This window comes from Barbus barbus, assembly GCF_936440315.1.
Source record: "Barbus barbus genome assembly, chromosome: 37".
Taxonomy (NCBI): Eukaryota; Metazoa; Chordata; class Actinopteri; order Cypriniformes; family Cyprinidae; genus Barbus; species Barbus barbus.
Genome location: NC_136715.1, coordinates 21,250,126 through 21,274,626, shown reverse-complemented (window position 1 = coordinate 21,274,626; position 24,501 = coordinate 21,250,126). Strand labels below are relative to the sequence as shown.

General features: G+C 34.6%; 1 protein-coding gene across 1 annotated transcript in view; it reads left to right on the top strand.

The window, feature by feature from the left end:
• Positions 1-22,523, top strand: part of camk1b (calcium/calmodulin-dependent protein kinase Ib) — a 49,125-nt gene extending 26,602 nt beyond the window's left edge. Inside the window, exons 3-12 of the mRNA XM_079395888.1 lie at positions 3,624-3,755; positions 9,936-10,010; positions 13,582-13,720; positions 15,399-15,525; positions 17,735-17,810; positions 17,955-18,067; positions 18,354-18,432; positions 19,220-19,307; positions 19,427-19,568; positions 20,782-22,523. Coding sequence (XP_079252014.1) covers positions 3,624-3,755; positions 9,936-10,010; positions 13,582-13,720; positions 15,399-15,525; positions 17,735-17,810; positions 17,955-18,067; positions 18,354-18,432; positions 19,220-19,307; positions 19,427-19,568; positions 20,782-20,879 — 1,069 coding nt within the window. The 3' untranslated portion in view covers positions 20,880-22,523. The remainder of the gene's footprint in view (positions 1-3,623; positions 3,756-9,935; positions 10,011-13,581; positions 13,721-15,398; positions 15,526-17,734; positions 17,811-17,954; positions 18,068-18,353; positions 18,433-19,219; positions 19,308-19,426; positions 19,569-20,781) is intronic.
• Positions 22,524-24,501: the final 1,978 nt, after the last annotated feature.

Below are 24,501 nucleotides of genomic sequence, written 5' to 3'. Positions count from 1 at the left end.
TAGTTTGTGTGTGCTAGTTTTACTGCAGAGCAACTGATTCTAGGTGTTGAACCATATTGAGTTTGATGAGGTCACAGAACAGCACATTACATGACTAAAACAAACATGTTTGACATATGCAGGGTCTGCTGTTTTACGCTCGTCACATCAATATCTGTGCACCATCATGTTCAGTTGTGTGTCAGCACTAGTGTGACATTGCTGTAAACGCTCAAGTGTGCGTGTCTCCTCATGCTCGGCATTGGTAGTTTAGCCCACAGCCTTCTCCCATCCTTTCTCCTGTCATGTGCACACACATACGCATACAGGCTTAACTGTGTATCATATCAGTGTTTGTCCTCCATGATTGTGCTGAGCTCTCTGGGATACGTCTGCCTGGCCGGATCTGTGCTGCTGAGGAGCTATAATCACATCCTGTTTAATAATGAGTTTACTCTTAATCTTCATTCCATTCTCAAATATTGAACAGGCTGGGTGGTTTGCTGATGATATCGGAGCTTTTAGGCCTGATCACGGATGTTTAAATCGTGTCTTGTGACTGTGTGGATCTTTGTGTGTAATGGTATAAAGACAACTGAAACTATTGAAGATATATCAACACATAGTAAATTATTGTTCACCTGAAACTAGGGGTGTGCAGTATTGACAAAAATGTTATTTTCTGGGTTTTTGCTGATAACGATAATTAGACAATATTTTGCGAAGCGTGTTTTTGACTCCTGAAGCTTACATTAATTTCCAGTGGCAGTTTTGCCTTTGGGATTTTTTTATTTTCTTTTTTCTGTATGTGCATCATCTTTTAAGCCACATTCTCACATTTAATCAGTCAATGCAACTAGAATAATACTACACTATCAGTATCAACAAAATCCATTTTTGCATCTGATGTGATATTTAGCTCCAACAGTTTTAGGACTTCTGTGTGTGAATCTGCCTATAATGTTATAATGTTGCCAATGTTGCTTTTTCCTGACTGAGGAACCAGTGTTATTTTTGTACTTTTAAAATACTATTATAGTATTAATTAATATTTAGAAATTTATATTTATATTTACAGTTTTCATTTTAGTTTAAGTTTTAGTAATTCTGTTCAGTTTTAGTTCTAGTAACTTTTAGTTCTTAAAATTATTTATTTTAGTTAGTTGCCAAGGCAGAATTTAAATTTTTTATGTTTAAATAATGTAATATAATTTCATCTATATTTCAATTACTGAGAACAATTTTTATTTTTAAATTAAGTGGCAGTATTATCCCTCCTTATATTGATTTACAGTAGCATTTATACATTTAATGGCATTTTCCTAACCTTGTTGTTTGTATGCATCATCTTTCATCTTTCACATTTGCACATTTAATCAATAAATTAAAATATATTAATAACACACTCTAAACTGTTATCAATCAAATTAAATCAGTATGAACCAAATCTATTTTTGCACTGCAGAAGTGGTACAGAAACTTTAACTGAAATGAATTTAGATCTATTTACACAGATCATTTATTGCAGCTCAGAGGTGGGCTGAATACATTTATTCTGCATTTACAATTGCATAAAAGATGTTATGAGATTAATGTTTTAAATATGATGTTATAAATATAGAAAAATGAAAATATGCCTTTAAATATTAAATTAAAACCACCATTAGGTAGTAACAAGTCGGTGGCTTGATGGGCAAACCATTCAGTCATTTTTTTCAACCAATTTGCTGAAATGGCTAAATAAATCAGGAACTAAGCATGTGACTTTGAATGGGTCATTGCATCATTGACGATTCATTCAATACACAAATTAATTCAGTAGCAATACACCCCTGCGTGTGGCTCAAAGACGCACAATAGTTCTGTTGTGGTTAGTTGTGGAACTATTTTATAGAGTGAAAACAGACAATTTTGACAAAATTGTGTTTAAAGTGTAACTCACAAAATTAAATTCTTGTATATTGAATTGTTGTATAAAATAATGTCACATTTGCAATAATGCTGATATGCGGGAAAATCACCACTCTTGCTTGTGTGCGTGCTTAATTATATCACATGATGTAAACATAAGAAAAAAACATATTAAAACTGAATTTTGAGTGCATTCAGGTTTAACCGCCAGGAGAATAAACATAATGAATCTCTAATTCCTATTTGATATCACTTCCATTTCAGACCAAATGTAGATGGGAAGTCCATATTGTTTTGTTTCTTTCTGACCAAAGCCAGCGCAAAGTTAAACAGTATGTGTCTGACCAAAACACAGTAATGTTGTTTATTTCCTGAATGAATCAGTGTTTTTGATCGAATCAGAAAGTAGCGTTTAAATACTTCATCCTTAAACTCTTCTAGATAGCCTGTGTGTTTATCCATTCAGAGGAAGTCTTTTAACATCTGCTTCCTGTTTTCCTTCGCTTTCACTGACCCACTAGCTGTAATGGTTAAATGTGTTTTATGTTCAGCGATGGAGTGACCTATGAGCCAGTGAGATTTCTTTGTGGACAGGGCCACAGAAATAGAAACTAAATTTTCTTCTCTCATTCACAGCTGGTTTAGATAAGAACTCAGATTTGCATGGAAGCGCTTCTATTGCTTGTCATTGTACCATGTTGTGTCTGGTTAGGTCTTGTTGAGACCGATCTGTCTGAGTCAACATTCAGCCCTTCTGTGACTTTCACTGGAAATTATATTAAAAGTAAAATAACAAGAAAGCTTTCCCAGCAGGATATTACTTATGCCAACAATTTTAGGAATTTCGCATATAGGCATTTGCCTTTTAATGTTTTGGTTTTGCCAACTTTTTTGGGCCCAGAAACCTGTATTATTTTAATATTATTTACTAAATTATTGCAGTTTTGTAAACAAAACAAACAAACAAACAAACAAAAAAAGCATTTGTTTGTTAATGTTATAGAAGTTTATAATATTTAGTTAATAGTCATGAAATGTTATGAAATGTAAAATGTCTAAAAGCTTTGTATATCTGTCCCTGACCTTCATGGACCCCTGGTCTTACTGAATTCTCATAACATCATTTATGCAATTGTAAATACAGAATAAATGCATTCAGCCCACCTCTGAGCTGCATTAAACAATCTGTGTAAATATGTGACCCTGGACCACAAAACCAGTCTTAAGTCGCTGGGGTATATTTGTAGCAATAGCCAAAAATACATTGTATGGGTCAAAATTATTTATTTTTCTTTTATGCCAAAAATCATTAGGACATTATGTAAGGATCATGTTCCATGAGGACATTTTGTACATTTCCTACCGTAAGTATTTTAAAACTTAATTGTTGATTAGTAATATGCATTGCTAAGGACTTAATTTGGACAACTTTAAAGGCGATTTTTTTGCACCCTCAGATTCCAGATATTCAGATTGTTGTTTCTCTGCCAAATACTGTCCTATCCTAACAAACCATACATCAATGGAAAGCTTATTTATTCAGCTTTCAAATGATGCATAAATCTCAGTTTTGAAAAATTGACCCTTATGATTGGTTTTGTGGACCAGGGTCACATATAACTAAATTTACTTCAATTAAAGTTTGTGTATCATTTCTGCGGTGCAAAAATTGATTAGGTTAATACTGATTGGTAAAACTGACACTGATTGATTATATGGATCTTGTCTTACAGAGGGGCCTTTTCTGAGGTGATGCTCGCAGAGGAGAAGAGGACAAGAAAACTAGTGGCGATAAAATGCATCCCGAAAAAAGCTCTGGAGGGGAAAGAGAACAGCATTGAAAATGAGATCGCCGTGCTCCACAAGTGAGTCACTGAAACAGCTGTTTCAGTTAATTTACGGATGTGCACGACACACACACAAACACACACATTAAATATCACCACCTACTAGTTGTATGAACAGTGAGGCCCATAGTTGTAAAGTCCATTAAGATCTTCATCTATGTGTAACAGCCGTGTTATCTCAGGGTGAGAGGACAGTAAGTGATTTGTGCGTGTGTTAAGAAGCTTGTGTTTAAACCTCTGGAATCATAAAGCTCTGTGGGAATGACTGAAGCCGGAGCAGCTAACGCTATTTTTAGTGTCTGGGTTGCCCGGGTTACCACAGGCAAAGAGGCACAGCGTTCACAGCGAGATTTGAGGCGACATGTGAATGGGGAAGCACTCATAGCCTGCTGCAAAGTCACATTTCGCAACAATGCTGCTGGCACCAGTGAAAGGGCCTTAGACTTAAACTAGAGTTTTAAAAATCAGCTGCATCCTCATTTGCAAAACCTAATGAGCTGTCCTACTTAGACAGCAAATTTAAGGCATCATTGCTTCAATGTTAAGACAGAAATTTTTTTAAATTTTACTGTGCTGTGTATTTTATGCTCATGGAAGTTGTGAAAGGTCTTTTCATTTGTACTGTGACATACAATATCTACAACTTCCGTCCATTAGTAGTTGATTGGGTGGAGGGAAAATCTTAACGCGAGCTTGCAGTAGATTGTAAGAAAGGGATGGGATTTATACAGACAAAATTATTGGTGAAGTCCTGCATACAACATCATAGAGAATCGATGCAAGATGGCGATGCACCTTTTCTACAAAAAAAATTCAACAAGATTTTTAAACTCATCTTCTACAAAATGAGGAGTAAAGAATGTGCATCCACGTGTTTTTGCTTTTTTTGTTTTTATTCAATTTATAAAGGTGCTGAAATCTGAATTGTTTATGTATTCATATCTTTTTTTTAGGGCTGTCAGATGATTAAAATTTGTAATTTAATTAATTACATGGTGCGGCGATTTAATTAATTTGAATTAATCGCAAAATAAATTTGGCTGTGAAAATACCCACAGAAGATTATTTAAAGCTATTATTGCGTTAAATGAGAAAGTATCAAGTAGTCATTACAAATAGTAGCTTTAGAAAGAAATATTCTATTTGATTCTACATAAAATTTATTACACATAGTTGTCTAGGGTATAACGGCCTATATTTGTTCATACAATGAAAGTCACTGGTATCACCAAATCTTCAAAATACCTTCTTTTATGTTGTGCAAAAGAAAGTAAGTCATTCAGGATTGAAACAACATGAGGGTGAGTAAATGATGACAGAATTTAGTGTATTTTTATTTATTCTTTTGGTTAACTATTCCTGTGATATTACTTAATTTATTTATTTATTTCCATAAAATAAAATACATTCTAAAGAAGAAACTAAAACTGCTAGCATGTGGCTGTAAATGTCTTTATGATTCATTCAGTTCGTTCAAACGGCTGATTCATTCAGGAATTAAGAAAACGGCTCTATCTATGAATGGCCTTTTGAATCACTGGTTTACACGATTCATTCAAAATGCAGATTCATTCAGAAACTAAACACTGCTATGCTGCTCACAGATGCACAACAATTCTGATGTGGCTTTATAGGTAATATTTTCGTTGTGTTTAAAATATAGGACAATATTTACTGAACTGTTATATCACATTTGCACTCATTGACATAAACAGCACTCAACTCATGCGATATTGCTCTTGCTGCTCGTGTGATATCGATCATGTGATATAAATTTTAGACAAAAACCTTATACAGTACAGTATATAAGTAACCTTATACAGTATCGTAAATTTTAGGGCATAACTGCATTGATGGAGTTGTTGCCTTGCATCATATTTGTCAACAGTCAACTGAATGAAATTAGATTATGTACATATGTGGGGGCGGGGCCAGTGCGTTACCTACATTAAAATATTTTAATTGCATTATTTTTTCATAACTGTTTAATTAAGTTAACGCGTTAGGCCTACTTTTTTATATCACACTTTTTAGATGCAACTTTGTTTTATTGTAAATGACAAAAAATTATAATTTCATTAATTTTAACAAATTTACCATAAATACAAATGCTGCATATATTGCGTTAAATGTGTTTTCTCACTGACATGCCCCCAACTCAGAAACTTGGGAGTTGAAGAAGTTTCCCACTTGTAATTAAAACTTTGCGGTGGCGTTCATGTGTGTTTAAATTGTAAATCTCATAGATCTTTCCTACTTTTACGAAAATCTAAAAGGGAAAAATGTAGGGTTGTTGATTGGATGGAGTCAGATCTGAATGTGAGCTTGTAGTCATTTAAAAAAAAAGAAAAAATCTATTTTATTATTATTTTTTTTTTTTATGCAGTTGAACAGTGATGTGGTAGTAACCCTATAATGCAATTGAACAGATTATCTATCTTTTTTTTTTTACATATGCTTTTTCATTCAAATAAATGTACAGTATCTTACTACAGGGACATTGCCCCAGTCTTTGTCGCCCACAGAGATGATACAGCAGGATTGTGGTGTCAGCATTGTGTAAGACATCCAGATTATGTCACTGAATCTGACAGGGTGTCCTTAAGGAAAGTCATGCTCACTGACAGTACTGTGCACACTAGAGCACAGGGTATTCTGGGAAAGCTTGAGGGCCATGCTTAAATCTGCTGTCAGCAAGTGCAAGATCTGTCTACGTACTTTGAAGCAGGGTTATTAATAATTTGGGGCATTTCAGACATAAAAAAGTAATCATAGATTAATTTGACTGATAGATTTATTTATTTAGATGATTTGACAATAATGTAGTGAAAATCTGATATTGTGGCAGCCCTAGTTTTTATGTTTCAAAAAGGAATATCACTTCAAATTGTTTCATCAGTCTATGATCACATGTACTTGAAAATGACCATAATAGAATACTACCATTACAATTTAAATTCAAAGTACAGTATACAGTATAAATATACAATGTCTTCTACATTCATATGTAAATATCTGCTTAAATCCGCATTAGAGTCTGGATCTGTCAAAGTTTGCAAAGTTCATGTGTTGAATTTTTTTAATTTATATTTATTTTAGTTTGAAGCTGTTTATATATATTAAACAATACTGTGTAAAACTTTATTTTACAGTGCCCTTGTTATGCATTTCTTGTGCTTACTATAGTAATAGTAAATTATGCATAATTACAATCAACTAACCCTAAACCAAACCTTAAGCATAAACCCTTAACAAATAGAAACTATGTATTGTTTATTAAAGTAAAAGTTTACCCCAAAAATGAACCTTGCCTTAAAATGTACTCGCCTTTAGGCCATCCAAGATGTAGATGAGTTTGTTTCTTCATTCAAACAGATTTGGAAAAATGTAGCATTACATCACTTGCTCACCAATGGATCATCTGCAGTGAATGGGTGCCGTCAGAATGAGAGTCCAAACAGCTGAAAAAACATCACAATAATCCACAAATTTAAGTAAACCGCATGACTCCCGTCCATCAATTAACATCTTGTGAAGTGAAAAGCTTGTTTGTAAGAAACAAATCCATCGTTATGTATCCATCAAGTAATCAATCTTTTTAACTTAAAATTAATAATCTTTTCATATCCATAAATAGTTTGAAGTTAAAAACGTGGATTACTTGTGGATTATTGTGTTGTTTTTAATCAGCTCTCATTCTGACGGCACCCATTCACTGCAGAGCATCCATTGGTGAGCAAGTGATATAATGCTAATTGTAGGCTACATTTTTCCAAATCTGTTTAGATGAAGAAACAAACTCATCTACATCTTGGACGGCCTGATGGTGAGTAAATGTTTTTCTGTGAGCTATTCTATTGATATTACTGATATTACTGGGTGAACTGTTCCTTTCATATTACAGAAATACTTTAATTGACAGTACTTTTACGTGAAATTACACTCTAAAACGGACACCTGAAAATAAAGTGTAATCCAGTACTCAAATTAATTAACAATAATAACTTTGCTTTGGAATCGTGCCATCTCTGACTGCCCACGGTCGTGTGGGTCTGAGTGGTGTGTAGTTTAGAAGAAGTCAAAGACGAGGCCACCACTATGCCTGAAAGGGGAGGAGGCGAGAAGGGGAGTGGGTGAGTGTACATGTTGCAGACAAGAGAGAAAGAATGGGAATGAGAGGAAGAGAGACTCGGTGACTCATTCAGGTGCCGTGTCGTATTGCCAGTGGGGAGGTGTGTGGGATTCCCAGCTCAATTAGAGCCCACACATGTCACACACACACTCATCCAGCCCTTCTGTAAATCAATGAAGATCAGCTGGGCTGTTAACCTTTGTGGGGGCAGTGGAGACTCAGGGGACATTGAGGAACATGTGTGACATTAGTTTATACATTCTTCTTTAACTCTTCTCTATTATGCACTAGATTAATACAAAATCCACCCCCTCATAGACTTTAGTCAGAATAGACGGCATATTTAATTTGAATGAACACAAGGCTGTGTGGGAGGGAAGTACAGTCTGTTCAATATGTCACGAGCTGCGTTCTGGTTCTCAGGGTTCCTACGCAGTGTGCACTGATCAGAAGATTTCTGAAAGATTTTTTTCTTTTCTTTTTCACATGACGTAATTTGTTCATTTGGAGTTCCCTGAAACGTCATCCAAGCTGAAATGAATTTACAATACGTAGGCCATGTCAGGCATAATTAACCTTGGACTGTTGAATTATTGAAGATCAATATATCCATTTATTGGAGTTGTGTATATTACAAAACTTCTCAAAAGCGCAAGAAAGAAGCAAAGATACAGTTATATGATTGAGTAAAAATGTCTCAAACTACCTAAATATTAGTGTATAATTTGACCACTTTGTGCCTATTTATTTTTATTCTTATAATCAATAACTGTAAGTCTCGAGTTATATTTTAGGTCACTCTGATTAAATTATGTCATTTGCAGCGAGTAGTTGAATTATCCCCTAATAAAAGAAACATTATGTACAAAGTTTTGTACTTTTGTCTTATTTAATTTTCAAATATTGTTTTGCTTTAATATTGTGATCCATCTCAGAGCTGGAAGTTTTGGTCGATGGCTTGGAACTTTTTTAATTGAAGAATGTTTTGAAATCCCCATGGAGAAGAAAATGGATGGGGAAAATACTTATGGAACCACTGAAGGCAGCGGATTAAAATAAAGATGAAACACTTTTCTCCACACTTTTGTGAGATGTTTTTGCCCGAGTGCCTTGCTTGTGCCAGCTGCTCTGGAAATGTCACATTATGTTGTTGTTAGTAACATGCCTTACACTATGTTTATAATAGGCATGAGGCATTTGATGGAACCAAATGAGAGCTCTGTCTGGGTTTCCTCTCGTTCTCTTTCTCAGTAGTCAATGCACTCAGACCTGGTTTCATATTTACATCGCATCTCAGGCTATAGGCAACAGGAAATCTGATTCCGGATCCCCTTGGTAAATATTTATGAAGCATCTCTGGGTCAGTTTAACAGTCTAGAACATTGTGGCAGAGATTCGTCTGGACGAGTAGAGATCTGGTGTCAGAACAGCTCTCATGGAGACAGACTGATTAAAGCTGTTAATATGAGCTGTGAAGCTGCAGTAACACAAACACTAATTATAACACTCTATGACACGTTCGGCTCCACCCAAACAAATTTGCATGCTATGTATCAGTTCCGTGCCTTAAAGGAATATTTCAGGTTCAATACAAGTTATGCTCAGTTGGCAGCACTTGTTGAATAATGTTGTTTTACTGCAAAAACTACTTGCTGTTTCAAACATGTAGCAACAAGTAGGAAACCATATGCATGTCAAAATGATTTTAGTGTGATGAAGTTGCTTAACTAGCATTTTTGTCTTAAGTTATAGAACATTTTACAACATTTTTGGCATGACATCATAAAACAAAACCCCAAAATGGTCATAAATTGGCAAAAACAACTTTGCAGCTCAAATAATTTGCCATTTTTACAGAAGAATTCATGGAAATTACGAATCAGACAACAAGGGATGAGTAATTATTTTTTGTGATATTTAAACATTATACCTCAAATGCTGTCGATTGAGCTTATCTTATGTTTAACAATATCATAGGCACAACAGTTGTGCCTCACTTTCAGTACACACTGTTGCATTTGCCTTATTCCTGGCTTGACATGTTATTTTTTTTCTCTCTCTCCTAGGATTAAACATGCCAACATAGTTTCCCTGGAGGACATCTTTGAGAGTAAATCACACCTCTACCTTATCATGCAACTGTGAGTGATTGATCATTAATTATTTCATATTTTCATGCTTTCCACATGTAAAGCCAGTATGTGAGCCGACTTCCAAACAATTCAGCTATTATCTAGTGCAGCTGCCATTTGCTGGTTGCCATTTTTAGTTCCTAATCTCAAACTCATTCATTTCCGTGACTTAAAGCCTCTCCAAGTTCAGATATTGTGTGGCTTTTATGGTAAATGAATCCTTAAAGATCTCAATGTTGACTAAGAGCCAACTTTTAGAGCATCTGTATGCAACAAATAAAAATGCAAAGGCATTATTACAATTAATATTATTGCTACCATACATTAATATAGACATTTAGACCCAAAACATTCTCTACATAAGTGTGTGAATGCAAACACTTTCACTGTATTCTATAATATTTCAGAATTCATCCATAACACAGTGCAAGAATGTGTTGCATTCTCAGCCAGAGGGAGCATTTGTCATGTTTTAACAAAGTGCACTTACATTAATGAGTTTACTACATACTAAAAAAAAAAACAACAACAATATTTTAACTGTAGTCTTATTTGATATTATTTTTTTAAATGTTATGTATTTTTAAATGTACTCATTCACTGAGTCATCTTTAAAAAATTGTAATTGCAAATGTATTTAAATATATGACATTAAAGCATATTTTAGTTACCATAAATGCTTGTCAGTACATTTAACAGTACACTTTAACCATATTTTAAAGACAACTGAAGTGAATATGAAATTCTGCTAATTAATTCCTACTTAAAAAACACTTTTAAGTTCAACTTTCTGCATTTAATGTAAATTTAAAATATAATACATTTAATTTAATCATTAATAATATGCAGTTAAGTGTCTGAAAACATTACATTCAGTTCACACCTAATTATAGTCTTTTAAAGTATATTATTTCCATAATAAGTACTCTTTTTCACAAAAGGTATAGTAGGTTTCTGAAATTGTTGTCATCGCCGAAGCAGCATGTTAAGAGAGAGCCAAAGTAACAGAGCAAAAAGAGTTCTTGCCATTTTCTCTGAACTTGAGATCTACTGATAGACCACACAGAGAAAGCACAAAATGACCATGTCCATATATGGGTAAATAATAACAGAGTCAGTTTAAAGAATGACAGACTGTTTAAAGGTGCAGCGCGTAATTTCAGTGCCACTAGCCATCACTAAACAAAATCGCAAAAACAATGATTTTGCTGAACTGTCCCCCAATATCCACCATTGGTTGAATAAACACATAGCCCTGCCCCAAACCTATTAGTTGTGGTGTGTTTCCCGTACAATAATGTAACATACATTGTACGTTGGCGAAATTAGCAAGTTAATCATGACTGTTTCCCGAAACTATAGTAGCTTCTTTCACACTTCTGTTGTTTGAACATGACTCAAAGAATGGTGAAGGAACAACTTCTGTTTCTTGATCGCTTCGAGATGCAAATGTCCGATTATTGCTTTAAATGATGCAGACAGCATTTGAAGATGACTTTGCTATTTTGTTCTCCTTTGTTTTTGCTGTATTTTAAGATGTTTGATTCAACCACAGGTTCCCTCTTACGTCATATGGTTCTACATTTACGCATATGCACATTCTTCAGAAACCAGGCTTTGATTCATTTTACAAACTAACAGACGCAAAATTAAAACGGAATGATACATGCTGAATGGTATATAGCTGTATTTCCATCCAATGTTCACTGGAACTATGGTTTCGGGAAATGCTGAAGCATTGAACTATGTCGGTAATAACACAACTTGAGATCATATTTAGCTAACTATGCTTTTGGGAAACGCACCTCTGGTCTGGATGCTCAAGCAAAGAGAGGAATATTTCAGACCAGACGATCCCCATAGGAGACACACAACACAATACTAGAAGCTATCATGTGTCTTTCTAACAGGCCCCATAGAGCTACAGAGAAGCAGGTAATGCATGACTGTGTGTGTCACCCCCCTCGGCTCTCTCTCGCCCCCTCATAGTGTCAACCTCTTTTAATTACTTATGTGCCAGAGAGCCTCGCTATTGTCTTTTCCACTGAGAAATCAAGGAAAAGGCTAAACAACCACACACACACAAGCGCATTAGCCCACTGAACAGAGCTGGGAAAATATGCTCACACCTGCGTCTTCACACCTACCGTCTAAAATGTCAGTAGAGAGAGAGTTAGTTGCGTATACAGAGAAGAGAGACAGATTATATCATGGATGGCAAACGATGGAGAGAGAAACGCAGCAAAGGGTCGTTTTCCACAATAGCTGTGTTAACAGAGAGATCAAGAGTGACAGAATGACAGAAAGGGAAGCGAGAGAGATGTTCATTGTCATATTTTCCGGGTGATGGCAACTCTGCATGCATACAGCAGGACTCCAAGCTTGCCTGGGCTTTCAACTCAGTGAGAGATTAACTCTGCATGCATGTACATGTGTGTGTGTGTGTGTGTTAGCACCCACAGTCTTGAGGCTTCAAATACCACAGACTATGAAATCCCACCCTCAGCGTTCCCTTCATCCTACACATGCGAAGAGACAAAACACAGTCACTTCTGAATGAAGTTTCACTGTCTCCTCACTGTTTGTGTTGAGAAGTTAGGAGGAAATGAACAGCATGTCTTGTTCATCCAACAAATGGGTGAATCTCTCAGAGAAATGCTGGTATAATGTTTCACCGCAAAAATTATTTTCTGCCTTAATGAAATGAACCTTATTTCAGGACCAATATGACTACTGCATTGTGACATTTATTTAGACAATTAAGCATATTTCCTCAAATTCTCATTACTGTAATAGAGAAGCAATACATTTTATTAGTATAGTAAAATAAAAACTATATAAATATAAACTCTGCAATAAAAACAATATAAAATCATTTGTCCATTTTTTCATTACAGATATGATAATTGGGAGAGAAATATATAAAACAGGTACAATAAAAATGAAAAAAGTATAGTTGTAATCCTTTTTATTTTCAGTGTGGAATATGACTTTTTTGACATTTCCATGAAATTCACTCATATAGAAAAGCTGGAGTGTTTTAAGTATGGTGAAAAAAGCTCATTTTTTGTTAGTCATCCCAGATCACCCTAGTGGCACCATTTTATAGTGATGGTGTCTCATGGTATTGCTTGTTTGATATATAATAGTCAGAGCCATACTATTCTTCATGCCCAAACTCCTTGATATTACCATGGTATTGTTTGTGTTAGTGCCTCAGAATAAACATCTGTTAATATAGATTGGGTAGTGTAACCACTTCTAAGGAAGGAAATCACCTTGCTGCTACAGAATTTCTATGAGTCATTTTTGAAGTTTACTTAACCACAATGAGATATGTGTAAAAGAGAGAGTGTCTACCCAGTCTTTCAACATAAATGAGTAAAACAGCTTCCTCTGGTGGTTGTGATGAAGTACAGCATCACCATGTGGTTCTGCTGTGATCCTGCTGTGTGCCCGTCTGTCTGGAGTAAAAAAATAAATAAACCGACAGCAAGTGAGCATGTGCGTTGGTGTGTGTGTGAGAAAGACTCAGAAACCTAAAACAGATTTGCAAGCATCTCTGTTTTTCCGTTGGCAGAGTGTCCGGTGGTGAGCTGTTCGACAGGATTGTGGAAAAAGGATTTTACACGGAGAAAGATGCCAGTAAGCTCATCCAGCAGATCCTGGATGCTGTGAAGTACCTGCATGACATGGGCATCGTTCACAGAGACCTGAAGGTGAGACAGCAGTTGGTCTGGAGGAAAACAGGTCTGATGAAACCAATTAAAGGAGTTATTTCAACCACAGAGTGTCAGAAATCTGTTCTGAATGTTTTGAATCTTCTTTTCCCATTCCAAGTCCTTGATGGTGATAGTCCTTGATATTAATAGTTGGGCCTTTGCCTCCAGGAAAGTAGTTCTAGGTAAATGGCTCCAGTCCCATTTTAAACTTTAGAATAAAGTCAAGGTGAGGAGTTAGTGCATGACTTGAGCATGTTGAGCCCCACTTCTCATATGGGAGATGTGAGTTTGAGGAGCCCCCCACCAAAACCTAGGGAATTTTGCTGTCTATCAAATAACCACTCCTTAGTACACCTAGGAAGTACCCAAACACCCTAGAAACCACAAACTACAATCTAACAACCATTCTGAGGACATTAGAAAACACATTTTGAAACAAACCAACAAATAAATAAAGTAAAACTGTAAAATTATTTTTAAAACTTTAATTTCATTAATATCCTTACTAAAAGGTACATAACAATATATTTTGCATATGTGACCCTGGACAACAAAACCAGTCTTAAGTGTCAGTTTTTCAAAATTCAAATTGAGATTTATACATCATGCTGAATAAATGCTGAATAAATCAGCTTTCCATTGATGTATGGTTTGTTAGGATCGGACAATATTTGGCTGAGATACAACTATTTAAATATCTGGAATCTGAGGGTGAAAAAAATCTAAATATTGAGAAAATGGCCTTTTAAAGTTCTTAGCAATGCTTATTACTAATCAAAAATTAAGATTTGATATTTACGGTAGTAAATTTACAAAATATCTTCATGGAACATGATCTTTACTTAATATCCTAATGATTTTTGGCATAAAAGAAAAATCTATAATTTTGACCCATACAATGTATTTTTGGCTATTGCTACAAATATACCCCAGAGACTTAAGACTGGTCTTGTGGTCCAGGGTCACATATGTGCATGTGTGTATGTTTGTATGTATATGCTGCATTTATTTGAAATACATTATAAAAGTAGTATTATGAAATTTAAGGGAAGTTGTTTCTATTTTATTCTTTTTTATGTAATTCCTGAGATAGCAAAGCAGTTTTCAGTGTCACACGATCCTTCAGAAAATCATTGCAATATGCTGATTAGTTGCTTATGTATAATTTCTCATTATTATTTATGCTGAAAACAGTTGTGCTGCCTCATATTATTATTATTATTATTTAATTCTTGATGATCATAACAGTATAAACCTCTTTACTGTCACTTTTGATCGATTTAACGCATTTCTGATGAATAAACGTATTCATTTCTTTAAATAAAAAAAGATGTTGATCAAGCTAAATTCTTGCTACAGAGTCAGTTATTATCATACGTTGACATATTTTCATCTAGTTACTTTCCTTCATGGTTTCTGGGGTTACAATAAATGTGAGTTACATCAGTCTTTATGCAAAATGTGTTTGTTTATAACAGTGCAGTGAAGTGTGATTCTTGCTCTGGTTAATTAAATATCTCTGCTGGCAGATGAATAAAGAGACGGTCTCTGTGCATGTTTGGTCACCTAACTCACTGTGACAGTAAATGTCTATGTTGCCTTTTCTGTGTGTGTATATATATGCGCCACACACAAAATGTTCAATTGTCTATTTGTGTCTCTTTTTCTAACACAGCCAGAGAACCTGCTGTATTACAGTATGGATGAAGACTCCAAAATCATGATCAGTGATTTTGGCCTGTCAAAGATTGAGGGTTCAGGTAGTGTGATGAGCACAGCGTGTGGCACTCCAGGATACGTAGGTAAGACACACCTCCATATGCAAAAGTATGCTATATATCTAGATGAAACAGCCTTTAAGATTTGAACACTGTTGAAGTAAACTGAAGAGGGTAATATACATAAACCAACTGAGAATATCAGAAGTGTTTTGTCTAGATATGTAGTTCAAATCCTGGGGTAAACTCAATCTAACATCAGTCTTTTCTTATTTTATAACATTCTTCTGGTTTACCTATGAGCCTTCATCTCTTTTCCTCATCTCTTAGAAGTTTTCATGTGTAGCACTAGCCATAGCTTAGAAATGACTGGTTAAAACTGGTTTCCTTGGGCACTCAATTCTAAAGAATATCCTGTATGTGTGTCAGGGAAAATTAGATGCGTGATATTTATATAAAAAAACAGAGAAAAACTGAAACTTGGGTATGAGTATCTTTTCCACGTGGATGAATGAAAACAGAAGAGTAAGCAACGATATATCAAAAATGTATCTAGAACCAGTATTATCACCTTTACTACTCCTAGTTTTTACACAACATTAGAATTTACGGTAACACTTTACAATAAGGTGTCCTTTATTAACATTAGTTAATGAAAATACAGTTGTTCATTGTTTATTCATGTTAGTTCACAGTGCATTAACTAATGTTAACAAACACAACTTCTGATTTTAATAATGCATTAGTAAATGCTGAAATTAACATTAACTAAGATTAATAAATGCTGTAGAAGTATTGTTCATTCTTAGTGCATGTTTACTAATGTTGTTAATTAATTAATTAATTTTCAGTTAAAGGCATTTCCTTATTGAATTCAGAGACGTCATTGTCTAGCTCAGTTTAGTTTAAATAGTAATACTAATAATTACTATTTAATACTAATAAGGTAACGGGTCCTCTAGAGAAAAATGACATCCACCAAACACAGGACTTGGTTTTCCTCTGCGTATTATTTTTAACAGCATCAGTTGTCTACAATATTTCTTGAAGGACAAAAATGCAGACAACCATAAAAAAAGAAATACAATGCAACAGAATGCATTAATAGCTGGGGTGTGTAAACTTTTTGAATTGGATGAACAGGGTAAATTGTACTTATTTTGTCTTCTGGGAAACATGTAAGTATTGGCTAATGAAGGGCAGTACTAAATGAAAAAAAAAAAAAGATCTTTAAACAAAATAAGAAAAATGCGTACATCATCCTGATCAAAAGTTTACACCCCCTGCTCTCAATGCATTGTTTTTCCTTCTTGGGCATCAGTAAATGTTTTCACCTTTTGCAATAGTTGTGTATGAGTCCCTCAGTTGTCCTTAGTATGAAAAATGGGTCAAAAAATCATTCTTGGCTCCGGTAGCCTCGTGGGCAGCGCATTGACATACAGCGCCTTTCAGGTGTCCAGAGTTCGAGACCCAGCTCACGGACCTTTCCCGATCCCATCCCCCCTCTCTCTCCAACTTCGCTTCCTGTCAAATTTGATCTGTCCTATCAAAATTAAAGGCAAAAATGCCAAAAATAAATCTTTAAAAAAAAAAAAAATCATGCTTGGAAAGGGTTCAAATATGCAGAAGATGCTGGAAAACCTGAGAATGTGCAGGACCTGAATGATTTTTCTGAAGAACAGTGGGCAGTTAACTGCTAAGGACATTGGGGCCATTTTTATAAATTCAGTTGTTTTCTCTTGTGGAGTATATATAAAAAAAGCTGTGAAAAAGCTTATTGAAGACAATACTAAACAAAAATAACATACAATATATTGATCCTCTTTATTATGATTTCAAAATTATTAAAATGTTGCATATTCTGCAAGGGGTATGAAACTTATGAGCAGAACTGTGAGAGGGCAGAATTGGAGATTTACCATTTGCTGTTCAAAGTAATCAAAAAATACTAAATCTAAAATACTTTTTGGATGTAACCGTAATGAAAATACAGTTACTCATATTTTGTATATTAAATGCGTAAATAATTTACATGTATTCCGTTACTACCCATCCCTGTTAACATACCAGTTAATTAAATGGTTTTAAAGGTGGTACCTTATTTGCTCCGATGGTAGGAAAATCCTTTTGTATATGGGTTGAGGAGCATGCTTAATCACACTACTGTTATATAATTAATTAACCACAAAATTTGTAAAGTTTTTGGTTAGGGTTGTTTAGTCTACCTACTTACTAGAAAGGGCTGAAGTGATAAATTAAATTGATGTTTGAACCCATTTATTCTGATCTTCAGCTCCTGAGGTTCTGGCGCAGAAGCCGTACAGTAAAGCAGTGGACTGCTGGTCAATCGGGGTCATCGCTTACATTCTGTGAGTTTGACTATTACTGATGCTTATACGTGTGTATACTAACATCTTTTCCCTTCTCTCTGCTTCATTTAAATTTCCTAATGTTTTACCTGAACTGAATTAATTCCCAAGAATTCAACTGGACTTCTGTTTATCTCCTCTCAGTTTATGTGGCTATCCACCATTTTACGATGAGAATGATGCCAAGCTCTTTGAGCAGATCCTGAAGGCAGAGTATGAGTTTGATTCACCGTACTGGGATGATATCTCTGACTCAGGTATAACACTTTGATTGTAACGTTTCCCTGAATTTTCATAAGTTTAGTGAGGTTAAAACTTGAGTTTTCATTCTTTCTTTTACCAAACACTAATGGTTGTCAAATATATTTGGAGTCAATGAAAATATTACTTTTATGTCTGGCAGATCAAACAAAAGAATCTCTCAAGAAATTGAGGACAAGTTATTTTCTCTTTGTTTCTTTCTATCATCCTCTGAAAGTTTCTTTGTTTCTCAGTGACATTATGGAAACAGTTCTGAACTTTCACACTGTGCTCTTTTCTCAGCCAAAGATTTTATTGTGCATTTAATGGAAAAAGATCCCAGCCAGCGTTACACCTGCGAACAGGCTCTTCAGCACCCATGGTATGAGTTGAGACACCACACTGAGACTAATCATCAGTGATACTGTAAATCTCACCTATAGCACTTTAATACTTTGAGTCTGTCATGCAGCAATTTAAACAATGACAGCACACGTCCAGATATTTATTGCCATAACCATTATAGTTACCATATGTTGTGGCCTTACTGCTTGAAAATGTAGTCAGGCATTGTCATGAACCATCACATTTCAACCTTTCAAACATCTGTCAACGGGTCCAACAACACAATGAGTACCTCTCCCAGTTCCAGATAATCTAGAGCTTGTGAAATCCTTTCCAGCAACATCATTTATTTATGTGTCATTTCAAACCCATATAGCTTTCTTTTATGGAATGAAAAAAGAGATCGCTCTTTCCATACTGTGAAAGTAAATAAAGGGATGGATGTTGTAGAACTCAAAAAAAGCATCGTAAAGACAACATTTGAGAGCTGTGTCTGAGGGAAGATTTCTAGCGAATAAAATTTTGGTCAGTTCTTGATACATAATTATCATAAATGTTCATTTGACTTAAAATGTAGGGAGAAAGTCATACTGCTTTGGGAAGAACATACATGTGGGAATAGCTGATGACAGAGCTTTGCATTTGCATTTCATTGTGGCTTTAAAACAGCAGAATGGCTCCTCAAAAAGATATTTTGCTTTTATACAACCAGATGAATGAATAAATGAATGATGCATTTATATAGCGCATTTATTGTGTATTGCCGTACACCCAAAGATAAGGTTGACATTGGAGGAAACTTAAATGTCTGTTTTGTACTTCAGGATCGCTGGAGACACAGCGTTGGATAAGAATATCCATGAATCTGTCAGTGCCCAAATTAAGAAGAACTTTGCCAAAAGCAAGTGGAAGGTAAATCTGTGCATATATGAGAGTGAAAGAACCTTATCTGAGAATGTTAATAAAGTATTACCGGTGAAAAGCATGCTTTCTGATTTTAATCGACGTCTTTCTCTTACTATCATACACAGCAAGCATTTAATGCCACAGCAGTAGTTCGTCACATGCGCAGGCTGCAGTTGGGAACCAGTCAGGAGGGCCAAACGCAGTCCACCCTGCCCAGCCCTTGCCACGGGCACCTGCTGCTTCCCGAGGGGGACGAGGAAGAGAGCTGTCAGTATCTAAACATGTCACATTTATATTTCCTACTGTTTTTTCATAGCATCCATCCAGACAGACACTACTGTTAACTCCCAGTCATAATAAAGCAAAGCAAATATTTGCACCATCATAAATCTTACAGTATATATACAGTATTAGACCAGCTTTTAGTCAAGCCAGGGGCCAGTTGCATACACGGTTTAGACTAGTCTTAAAAAGTTAGTCATCTTTTTTTTTCTCAAGACTGGTCATAACTTTTTAAATTCAGTTATGAAAAGGCAGATTGGTTTTTATTTGTATTGAAAAAGTATGACTGATTACCCCTTGTCAACTGCTAGTTGGTCAAACTACTTAATTCTTAACATGTTGGCTAAGTTTATGCAACTGGCCTCAGGTCATATTTCAGCCCGTAATGTAAAAAAAAGAAAGAGAGAAAAATGACATTTCATTTTGCATGGGGGAATTTTCTTTTGGCATTTTTTAAACATTGTTTTTATTTAAGAATATTTTCCCAACAGTTTCATTACGGTAATTTAAAAAAAAATCAAATTACTTAAATTACTATAATGTGGAAAATCTAATTTTTAGAGTAATATAGTACTTAATACAGGTCTTTTTTTCATTTAAATCAGCCTACGTTAAATACAGCACAACATACTACAATAATGTGCAAATATTAATCGCATCCAAAATAAAAGTTTTTGTTTACATAATGTGTACTGTGTATATTTTATATATATATATATATATATATATATAACATATTTCTCTTAAATATATACATGCGTATGTATGTATTTATATATATATATATATATAATAAATATACACTGTACACACACAAATACTATGTAAACAAAAACTTTTATTTTGGATGTGATTAATCGTTTGACAGCACTAGTACATATATTAAAATTTAAATAATATTAAGAATCATTTTTGATGATTTGTGTGTGTGCTTAATTTCCACAAAAATCTTATTGGTTCTAAAATCACTTCAATTTCTTTTTCCATTCATCCATTTGTTCTCCAAACTGCACATTCTCTGTAGGGTAACAGGAATGCTGCCACCTCATTTTCTATAGGCATAGCATAATTTTTTATTTTTATTTAGACATTGGAGTGAAAAATGACATGTTCTTGAAATGCTGTTAGTTACTTAAGGAGGACTATTTCTCAATAGGTGCTCAAGGAGGACTAATCTCTCTCTCTATCTCTTTTTTAGCCCTGCGGAGGGAAAATAGTGGCTGTTCTGAGGGTGTCAGTGATGGAAATGACATCCAGAACTGCACCTACCATGTCCATTCTACTAGTCGGGTCTGAGTGTCAATCATCCTGCAGTAACCAATGACTGACTGTCCTGTTTTTCCACTGGAGTCCTGCTACACCCTCAGTCTGGCCAGGAATACTGAGTAGCTCCAGCATCCTGCCACTTGGAGGCGCTGCAATGTAAAGAACCCAGGTGGGAATGGGGTCACTGCTATTCCAATGGAGCGATTCTGTTTAATGAGAGTTTGAAAAGAGCCAAGAAGATTGCCACAGGTACTTCATGGGTAATATATATATATATGCTATTGTGGGAGCTGGATAGAGGTTGGACAGTGTTTTAACTCATTTTTAAAACAAAACCATCTACTTTCATTTATCTTTTCCTGAACTAAAATCCACTGGCCTGTTTCTCTTTTAATTCAAAATGCGACAGTGGCTGTTGGTATGTGGCCTGATTTAATGCACATACATTTTAGATTTGGTGACATTTTACGAGATTATGAATTTTGGCGTTAGGTTATGCTAAGATTGCCCATTTTAAATGCACATCTTGAACAGTAAATATTCTTTCTTTTCAACTAAGGTACAAACAGATTTCACATCCATGAGATTCTACATATTAGTTGTGTTGCCACGTCTCAGATGCTTTGTACATCCAAAAGAAGCTCTGATTTCGTGTAAATTACATTTTAGTTTGTTTTTGAAATGTCTTTTTTTACACTAAGTCTTCAGAACAGATCATTCAGTCAGTATGTTTAAGAGCGTCTTTCTCGCTTCAAATGTTTTCTGTGGTGCCTTCATGGATTCAGTATCAATGTTTTACTTTTTTTTTAATTTGTTTAAATATGTTTTGATCTTTTCAGTTGGGAATGTTGGAAGCTGTACATGTTAAAACATTGCTGTTTACCATCAAATTCACCTGCATGGCATATATGGCTATTCTAAGCTATGCACTGTCGGTGGCTTTGTAAATGTCTAATGTTTAATGCTGCCATCCTGTAAATATTGCAAAGCTATTGTTTTTTGTAAACCCCTTTCTATTACAACATTAAAAATACTCAGGAGAGGAATTTAAATCAGAGAATTTTGATATACTGAATGGTCATTTTACAAGAAAAAACTATAGGATACTGAATAAACATCACTACGAGGCTGTGGTCCATATTATATAAATATATTTGACAATTTGGATTCTTTTCAATGTTGGAACCTGTATGAAAGTAACCTCCATTAAACTACATGAATATGTGACTTGACTCCAATTTTATTGTTTTGTTTGTTTCCGTTCACTGCTGTCCAGAAGTTAAAGAAAAAAAACATTCAATATAAAAAGTCACATAATAGAAATCTCCAGATGCTTGCGGAAAAAGTTGAAAAAAAAAACACTTATATATATAAAAATAAAAATTAAGTTATATCTTTAAAAAAAGAAACTAAAACTTATGAATTTCAATGAACAATTATTTGATTTAAACAAATTGTGGTTTATGTTGTTCTATATCTGTATCTGCTTTCTGCATTTATTTTTACATGTGTGGTAAAGACAGGAAATTAAAGTTTAAAAAGTATAAAAGTATTTATAGTAAAAGGCAATGTGTCGTGTGATTTTGCCTGCAGTGTTGCTTGCGCAGACTTCCTGTATTGATCAAGATGCCAATATGAGATGGTGGGTCAAAGAATAAATTCAACTGAACTGGCCAGTTGTTGTTTCTGTGGTAGCCCTTTACATGCTCTGGTGTTTTCAAAAATATATGTATGATTGCACAGTGATGCACAGGTGGCATTGTGTTCTTGAATGTGTTTAAAAGTGATGTTGCCTACTGATCATGGTTGCAACAGTGAAAATGAGGATTTGCTATCTATATATCTATCTATATATATATATATGGTTCCGTTTCTCAAAAGTATTGCTGTCCTGTTGAGCGTCAAGACAGTTAGCAAGGTAAATCGCAGTACAACACATTCCTAATTTTTACAGACTTAAACATAGGCTGTTTTATAAGGTTGAATGTTTAAGTAATATGTTGCTGTCTGTATTTAAGCATGGTGTGGTGATTTATGTACATACATAAAAAGCTTATTGTAAATACAAATACATTTACTCACAAATATATGCTATTATTAAATGTAAAGTGCAAAAAAAAAATGTTTACTAGTTAAATTTAACATCAATTGAAACATCTAATATTCTTAATAACAGCTATGTATAATTGGTTGTTGTTGTTTTTTTTTCTTGGCTGAATGGCAACATTGAACCAGCTATACAGACAGGGACATGATTATCATAAACCAACTATGTTCGGAGTGGAATACTAGTGTGATGTGTACTTCATACTGCACATTATACTTCCTGTCAAAAAATAAAAGTGTTTGGTATGTTATTTTGCATTTCTAATTAATTTTCTGTAAAATTTATTTTCATATATTATATTAAAAAATTAGGCTAAATTAAATATAATTTTTAAAAGCGTCACAAAATGCGGCTGCCAAGCACATTGGTTCATGGGACATAGTAGGCAGTGTGGTCTGCTGTATACCACACAATTTTGGCAGGGCTTAACTCGAGTATTCTATACATATTGCACTTAGTATACATACTGTGCAAACAATAAGAACAGTATGATAGTTTGCCATTCCGAGCATTTGGATTATCCCTACTCTTTATGACACACAAATAAAGAGTAGATAGCTACCTCTCTGGCTTCTGAATGCTTTCTGCAGAAATCGTGGTTTGCATTCAAATATTTATTTATTTATAAAGCATGTTTTTGACAGTATCTTGGAAAAGAACACAGCGTGAAAATGTACCAACTTGAAACAACTCAGGATTGCAACAATATTGGATTTACATTCTGTATATTAAAAAATGCCCCATTTTTCCAAGTCCTAAAATACATTTGCAAACCCAAACATTAGTATAATTGGCCTTAGTAATAGTGAATATGCAAAATGAATTTTAAGGGCTTGACTCCTTAAAACCAATGTCTTTCCAATTGTAGTCTATTAGTCTTAAAATTGAAGTTAGATTTATTAATTTCGCTTTCTCAATGTTTCTAAACACAACAGACAAATTTAAAATCAAAAAGAGATTTGCTTCAAATTTCACTTTATAATAAATGTTTACAGGGTTCTCTTTGATTTGACAAACAAAATACTAATGAAAATATGTTGTAAAAATATGTATAACCACAGGCATATACATACTGTTTAGCCTTTTTTGTAAGACGTGTACGCTGTTTTGATCCATTACTTGTATGGATGCAGTGCATCATAGGTATTTACTGTATTTTTTCATAATGGAGTACTGCTTGATATTGACGCCAATGATTTATATTTTTAAAACATTTGTAACTGTAAAGTGGATTAAACTTTCCTTGTCTATGCACTGTTTCTGTGTGCTATCTAGTGTGTTTAAAGAGTGAGAATGAGAGAGAGAGAGTGAGAGATGAGTGGACGGATGTGGTAGAAGGGAATAATAGCAGGTTATGGTAATAGGCCTACTCAAGCATGTTTTTTGAGAGAGATTTTTCACACACTTTTTCAAAACTTTGTTTCTCTTTCTCAGAACTTTACACACAAATCCAAGAATGGCACACACAAAATGCCTCAGATCTCTTGCAAAATGAAGCACTGCATTCAAAATATCACAAACACATCTCAAAAGCAGACTTACGTT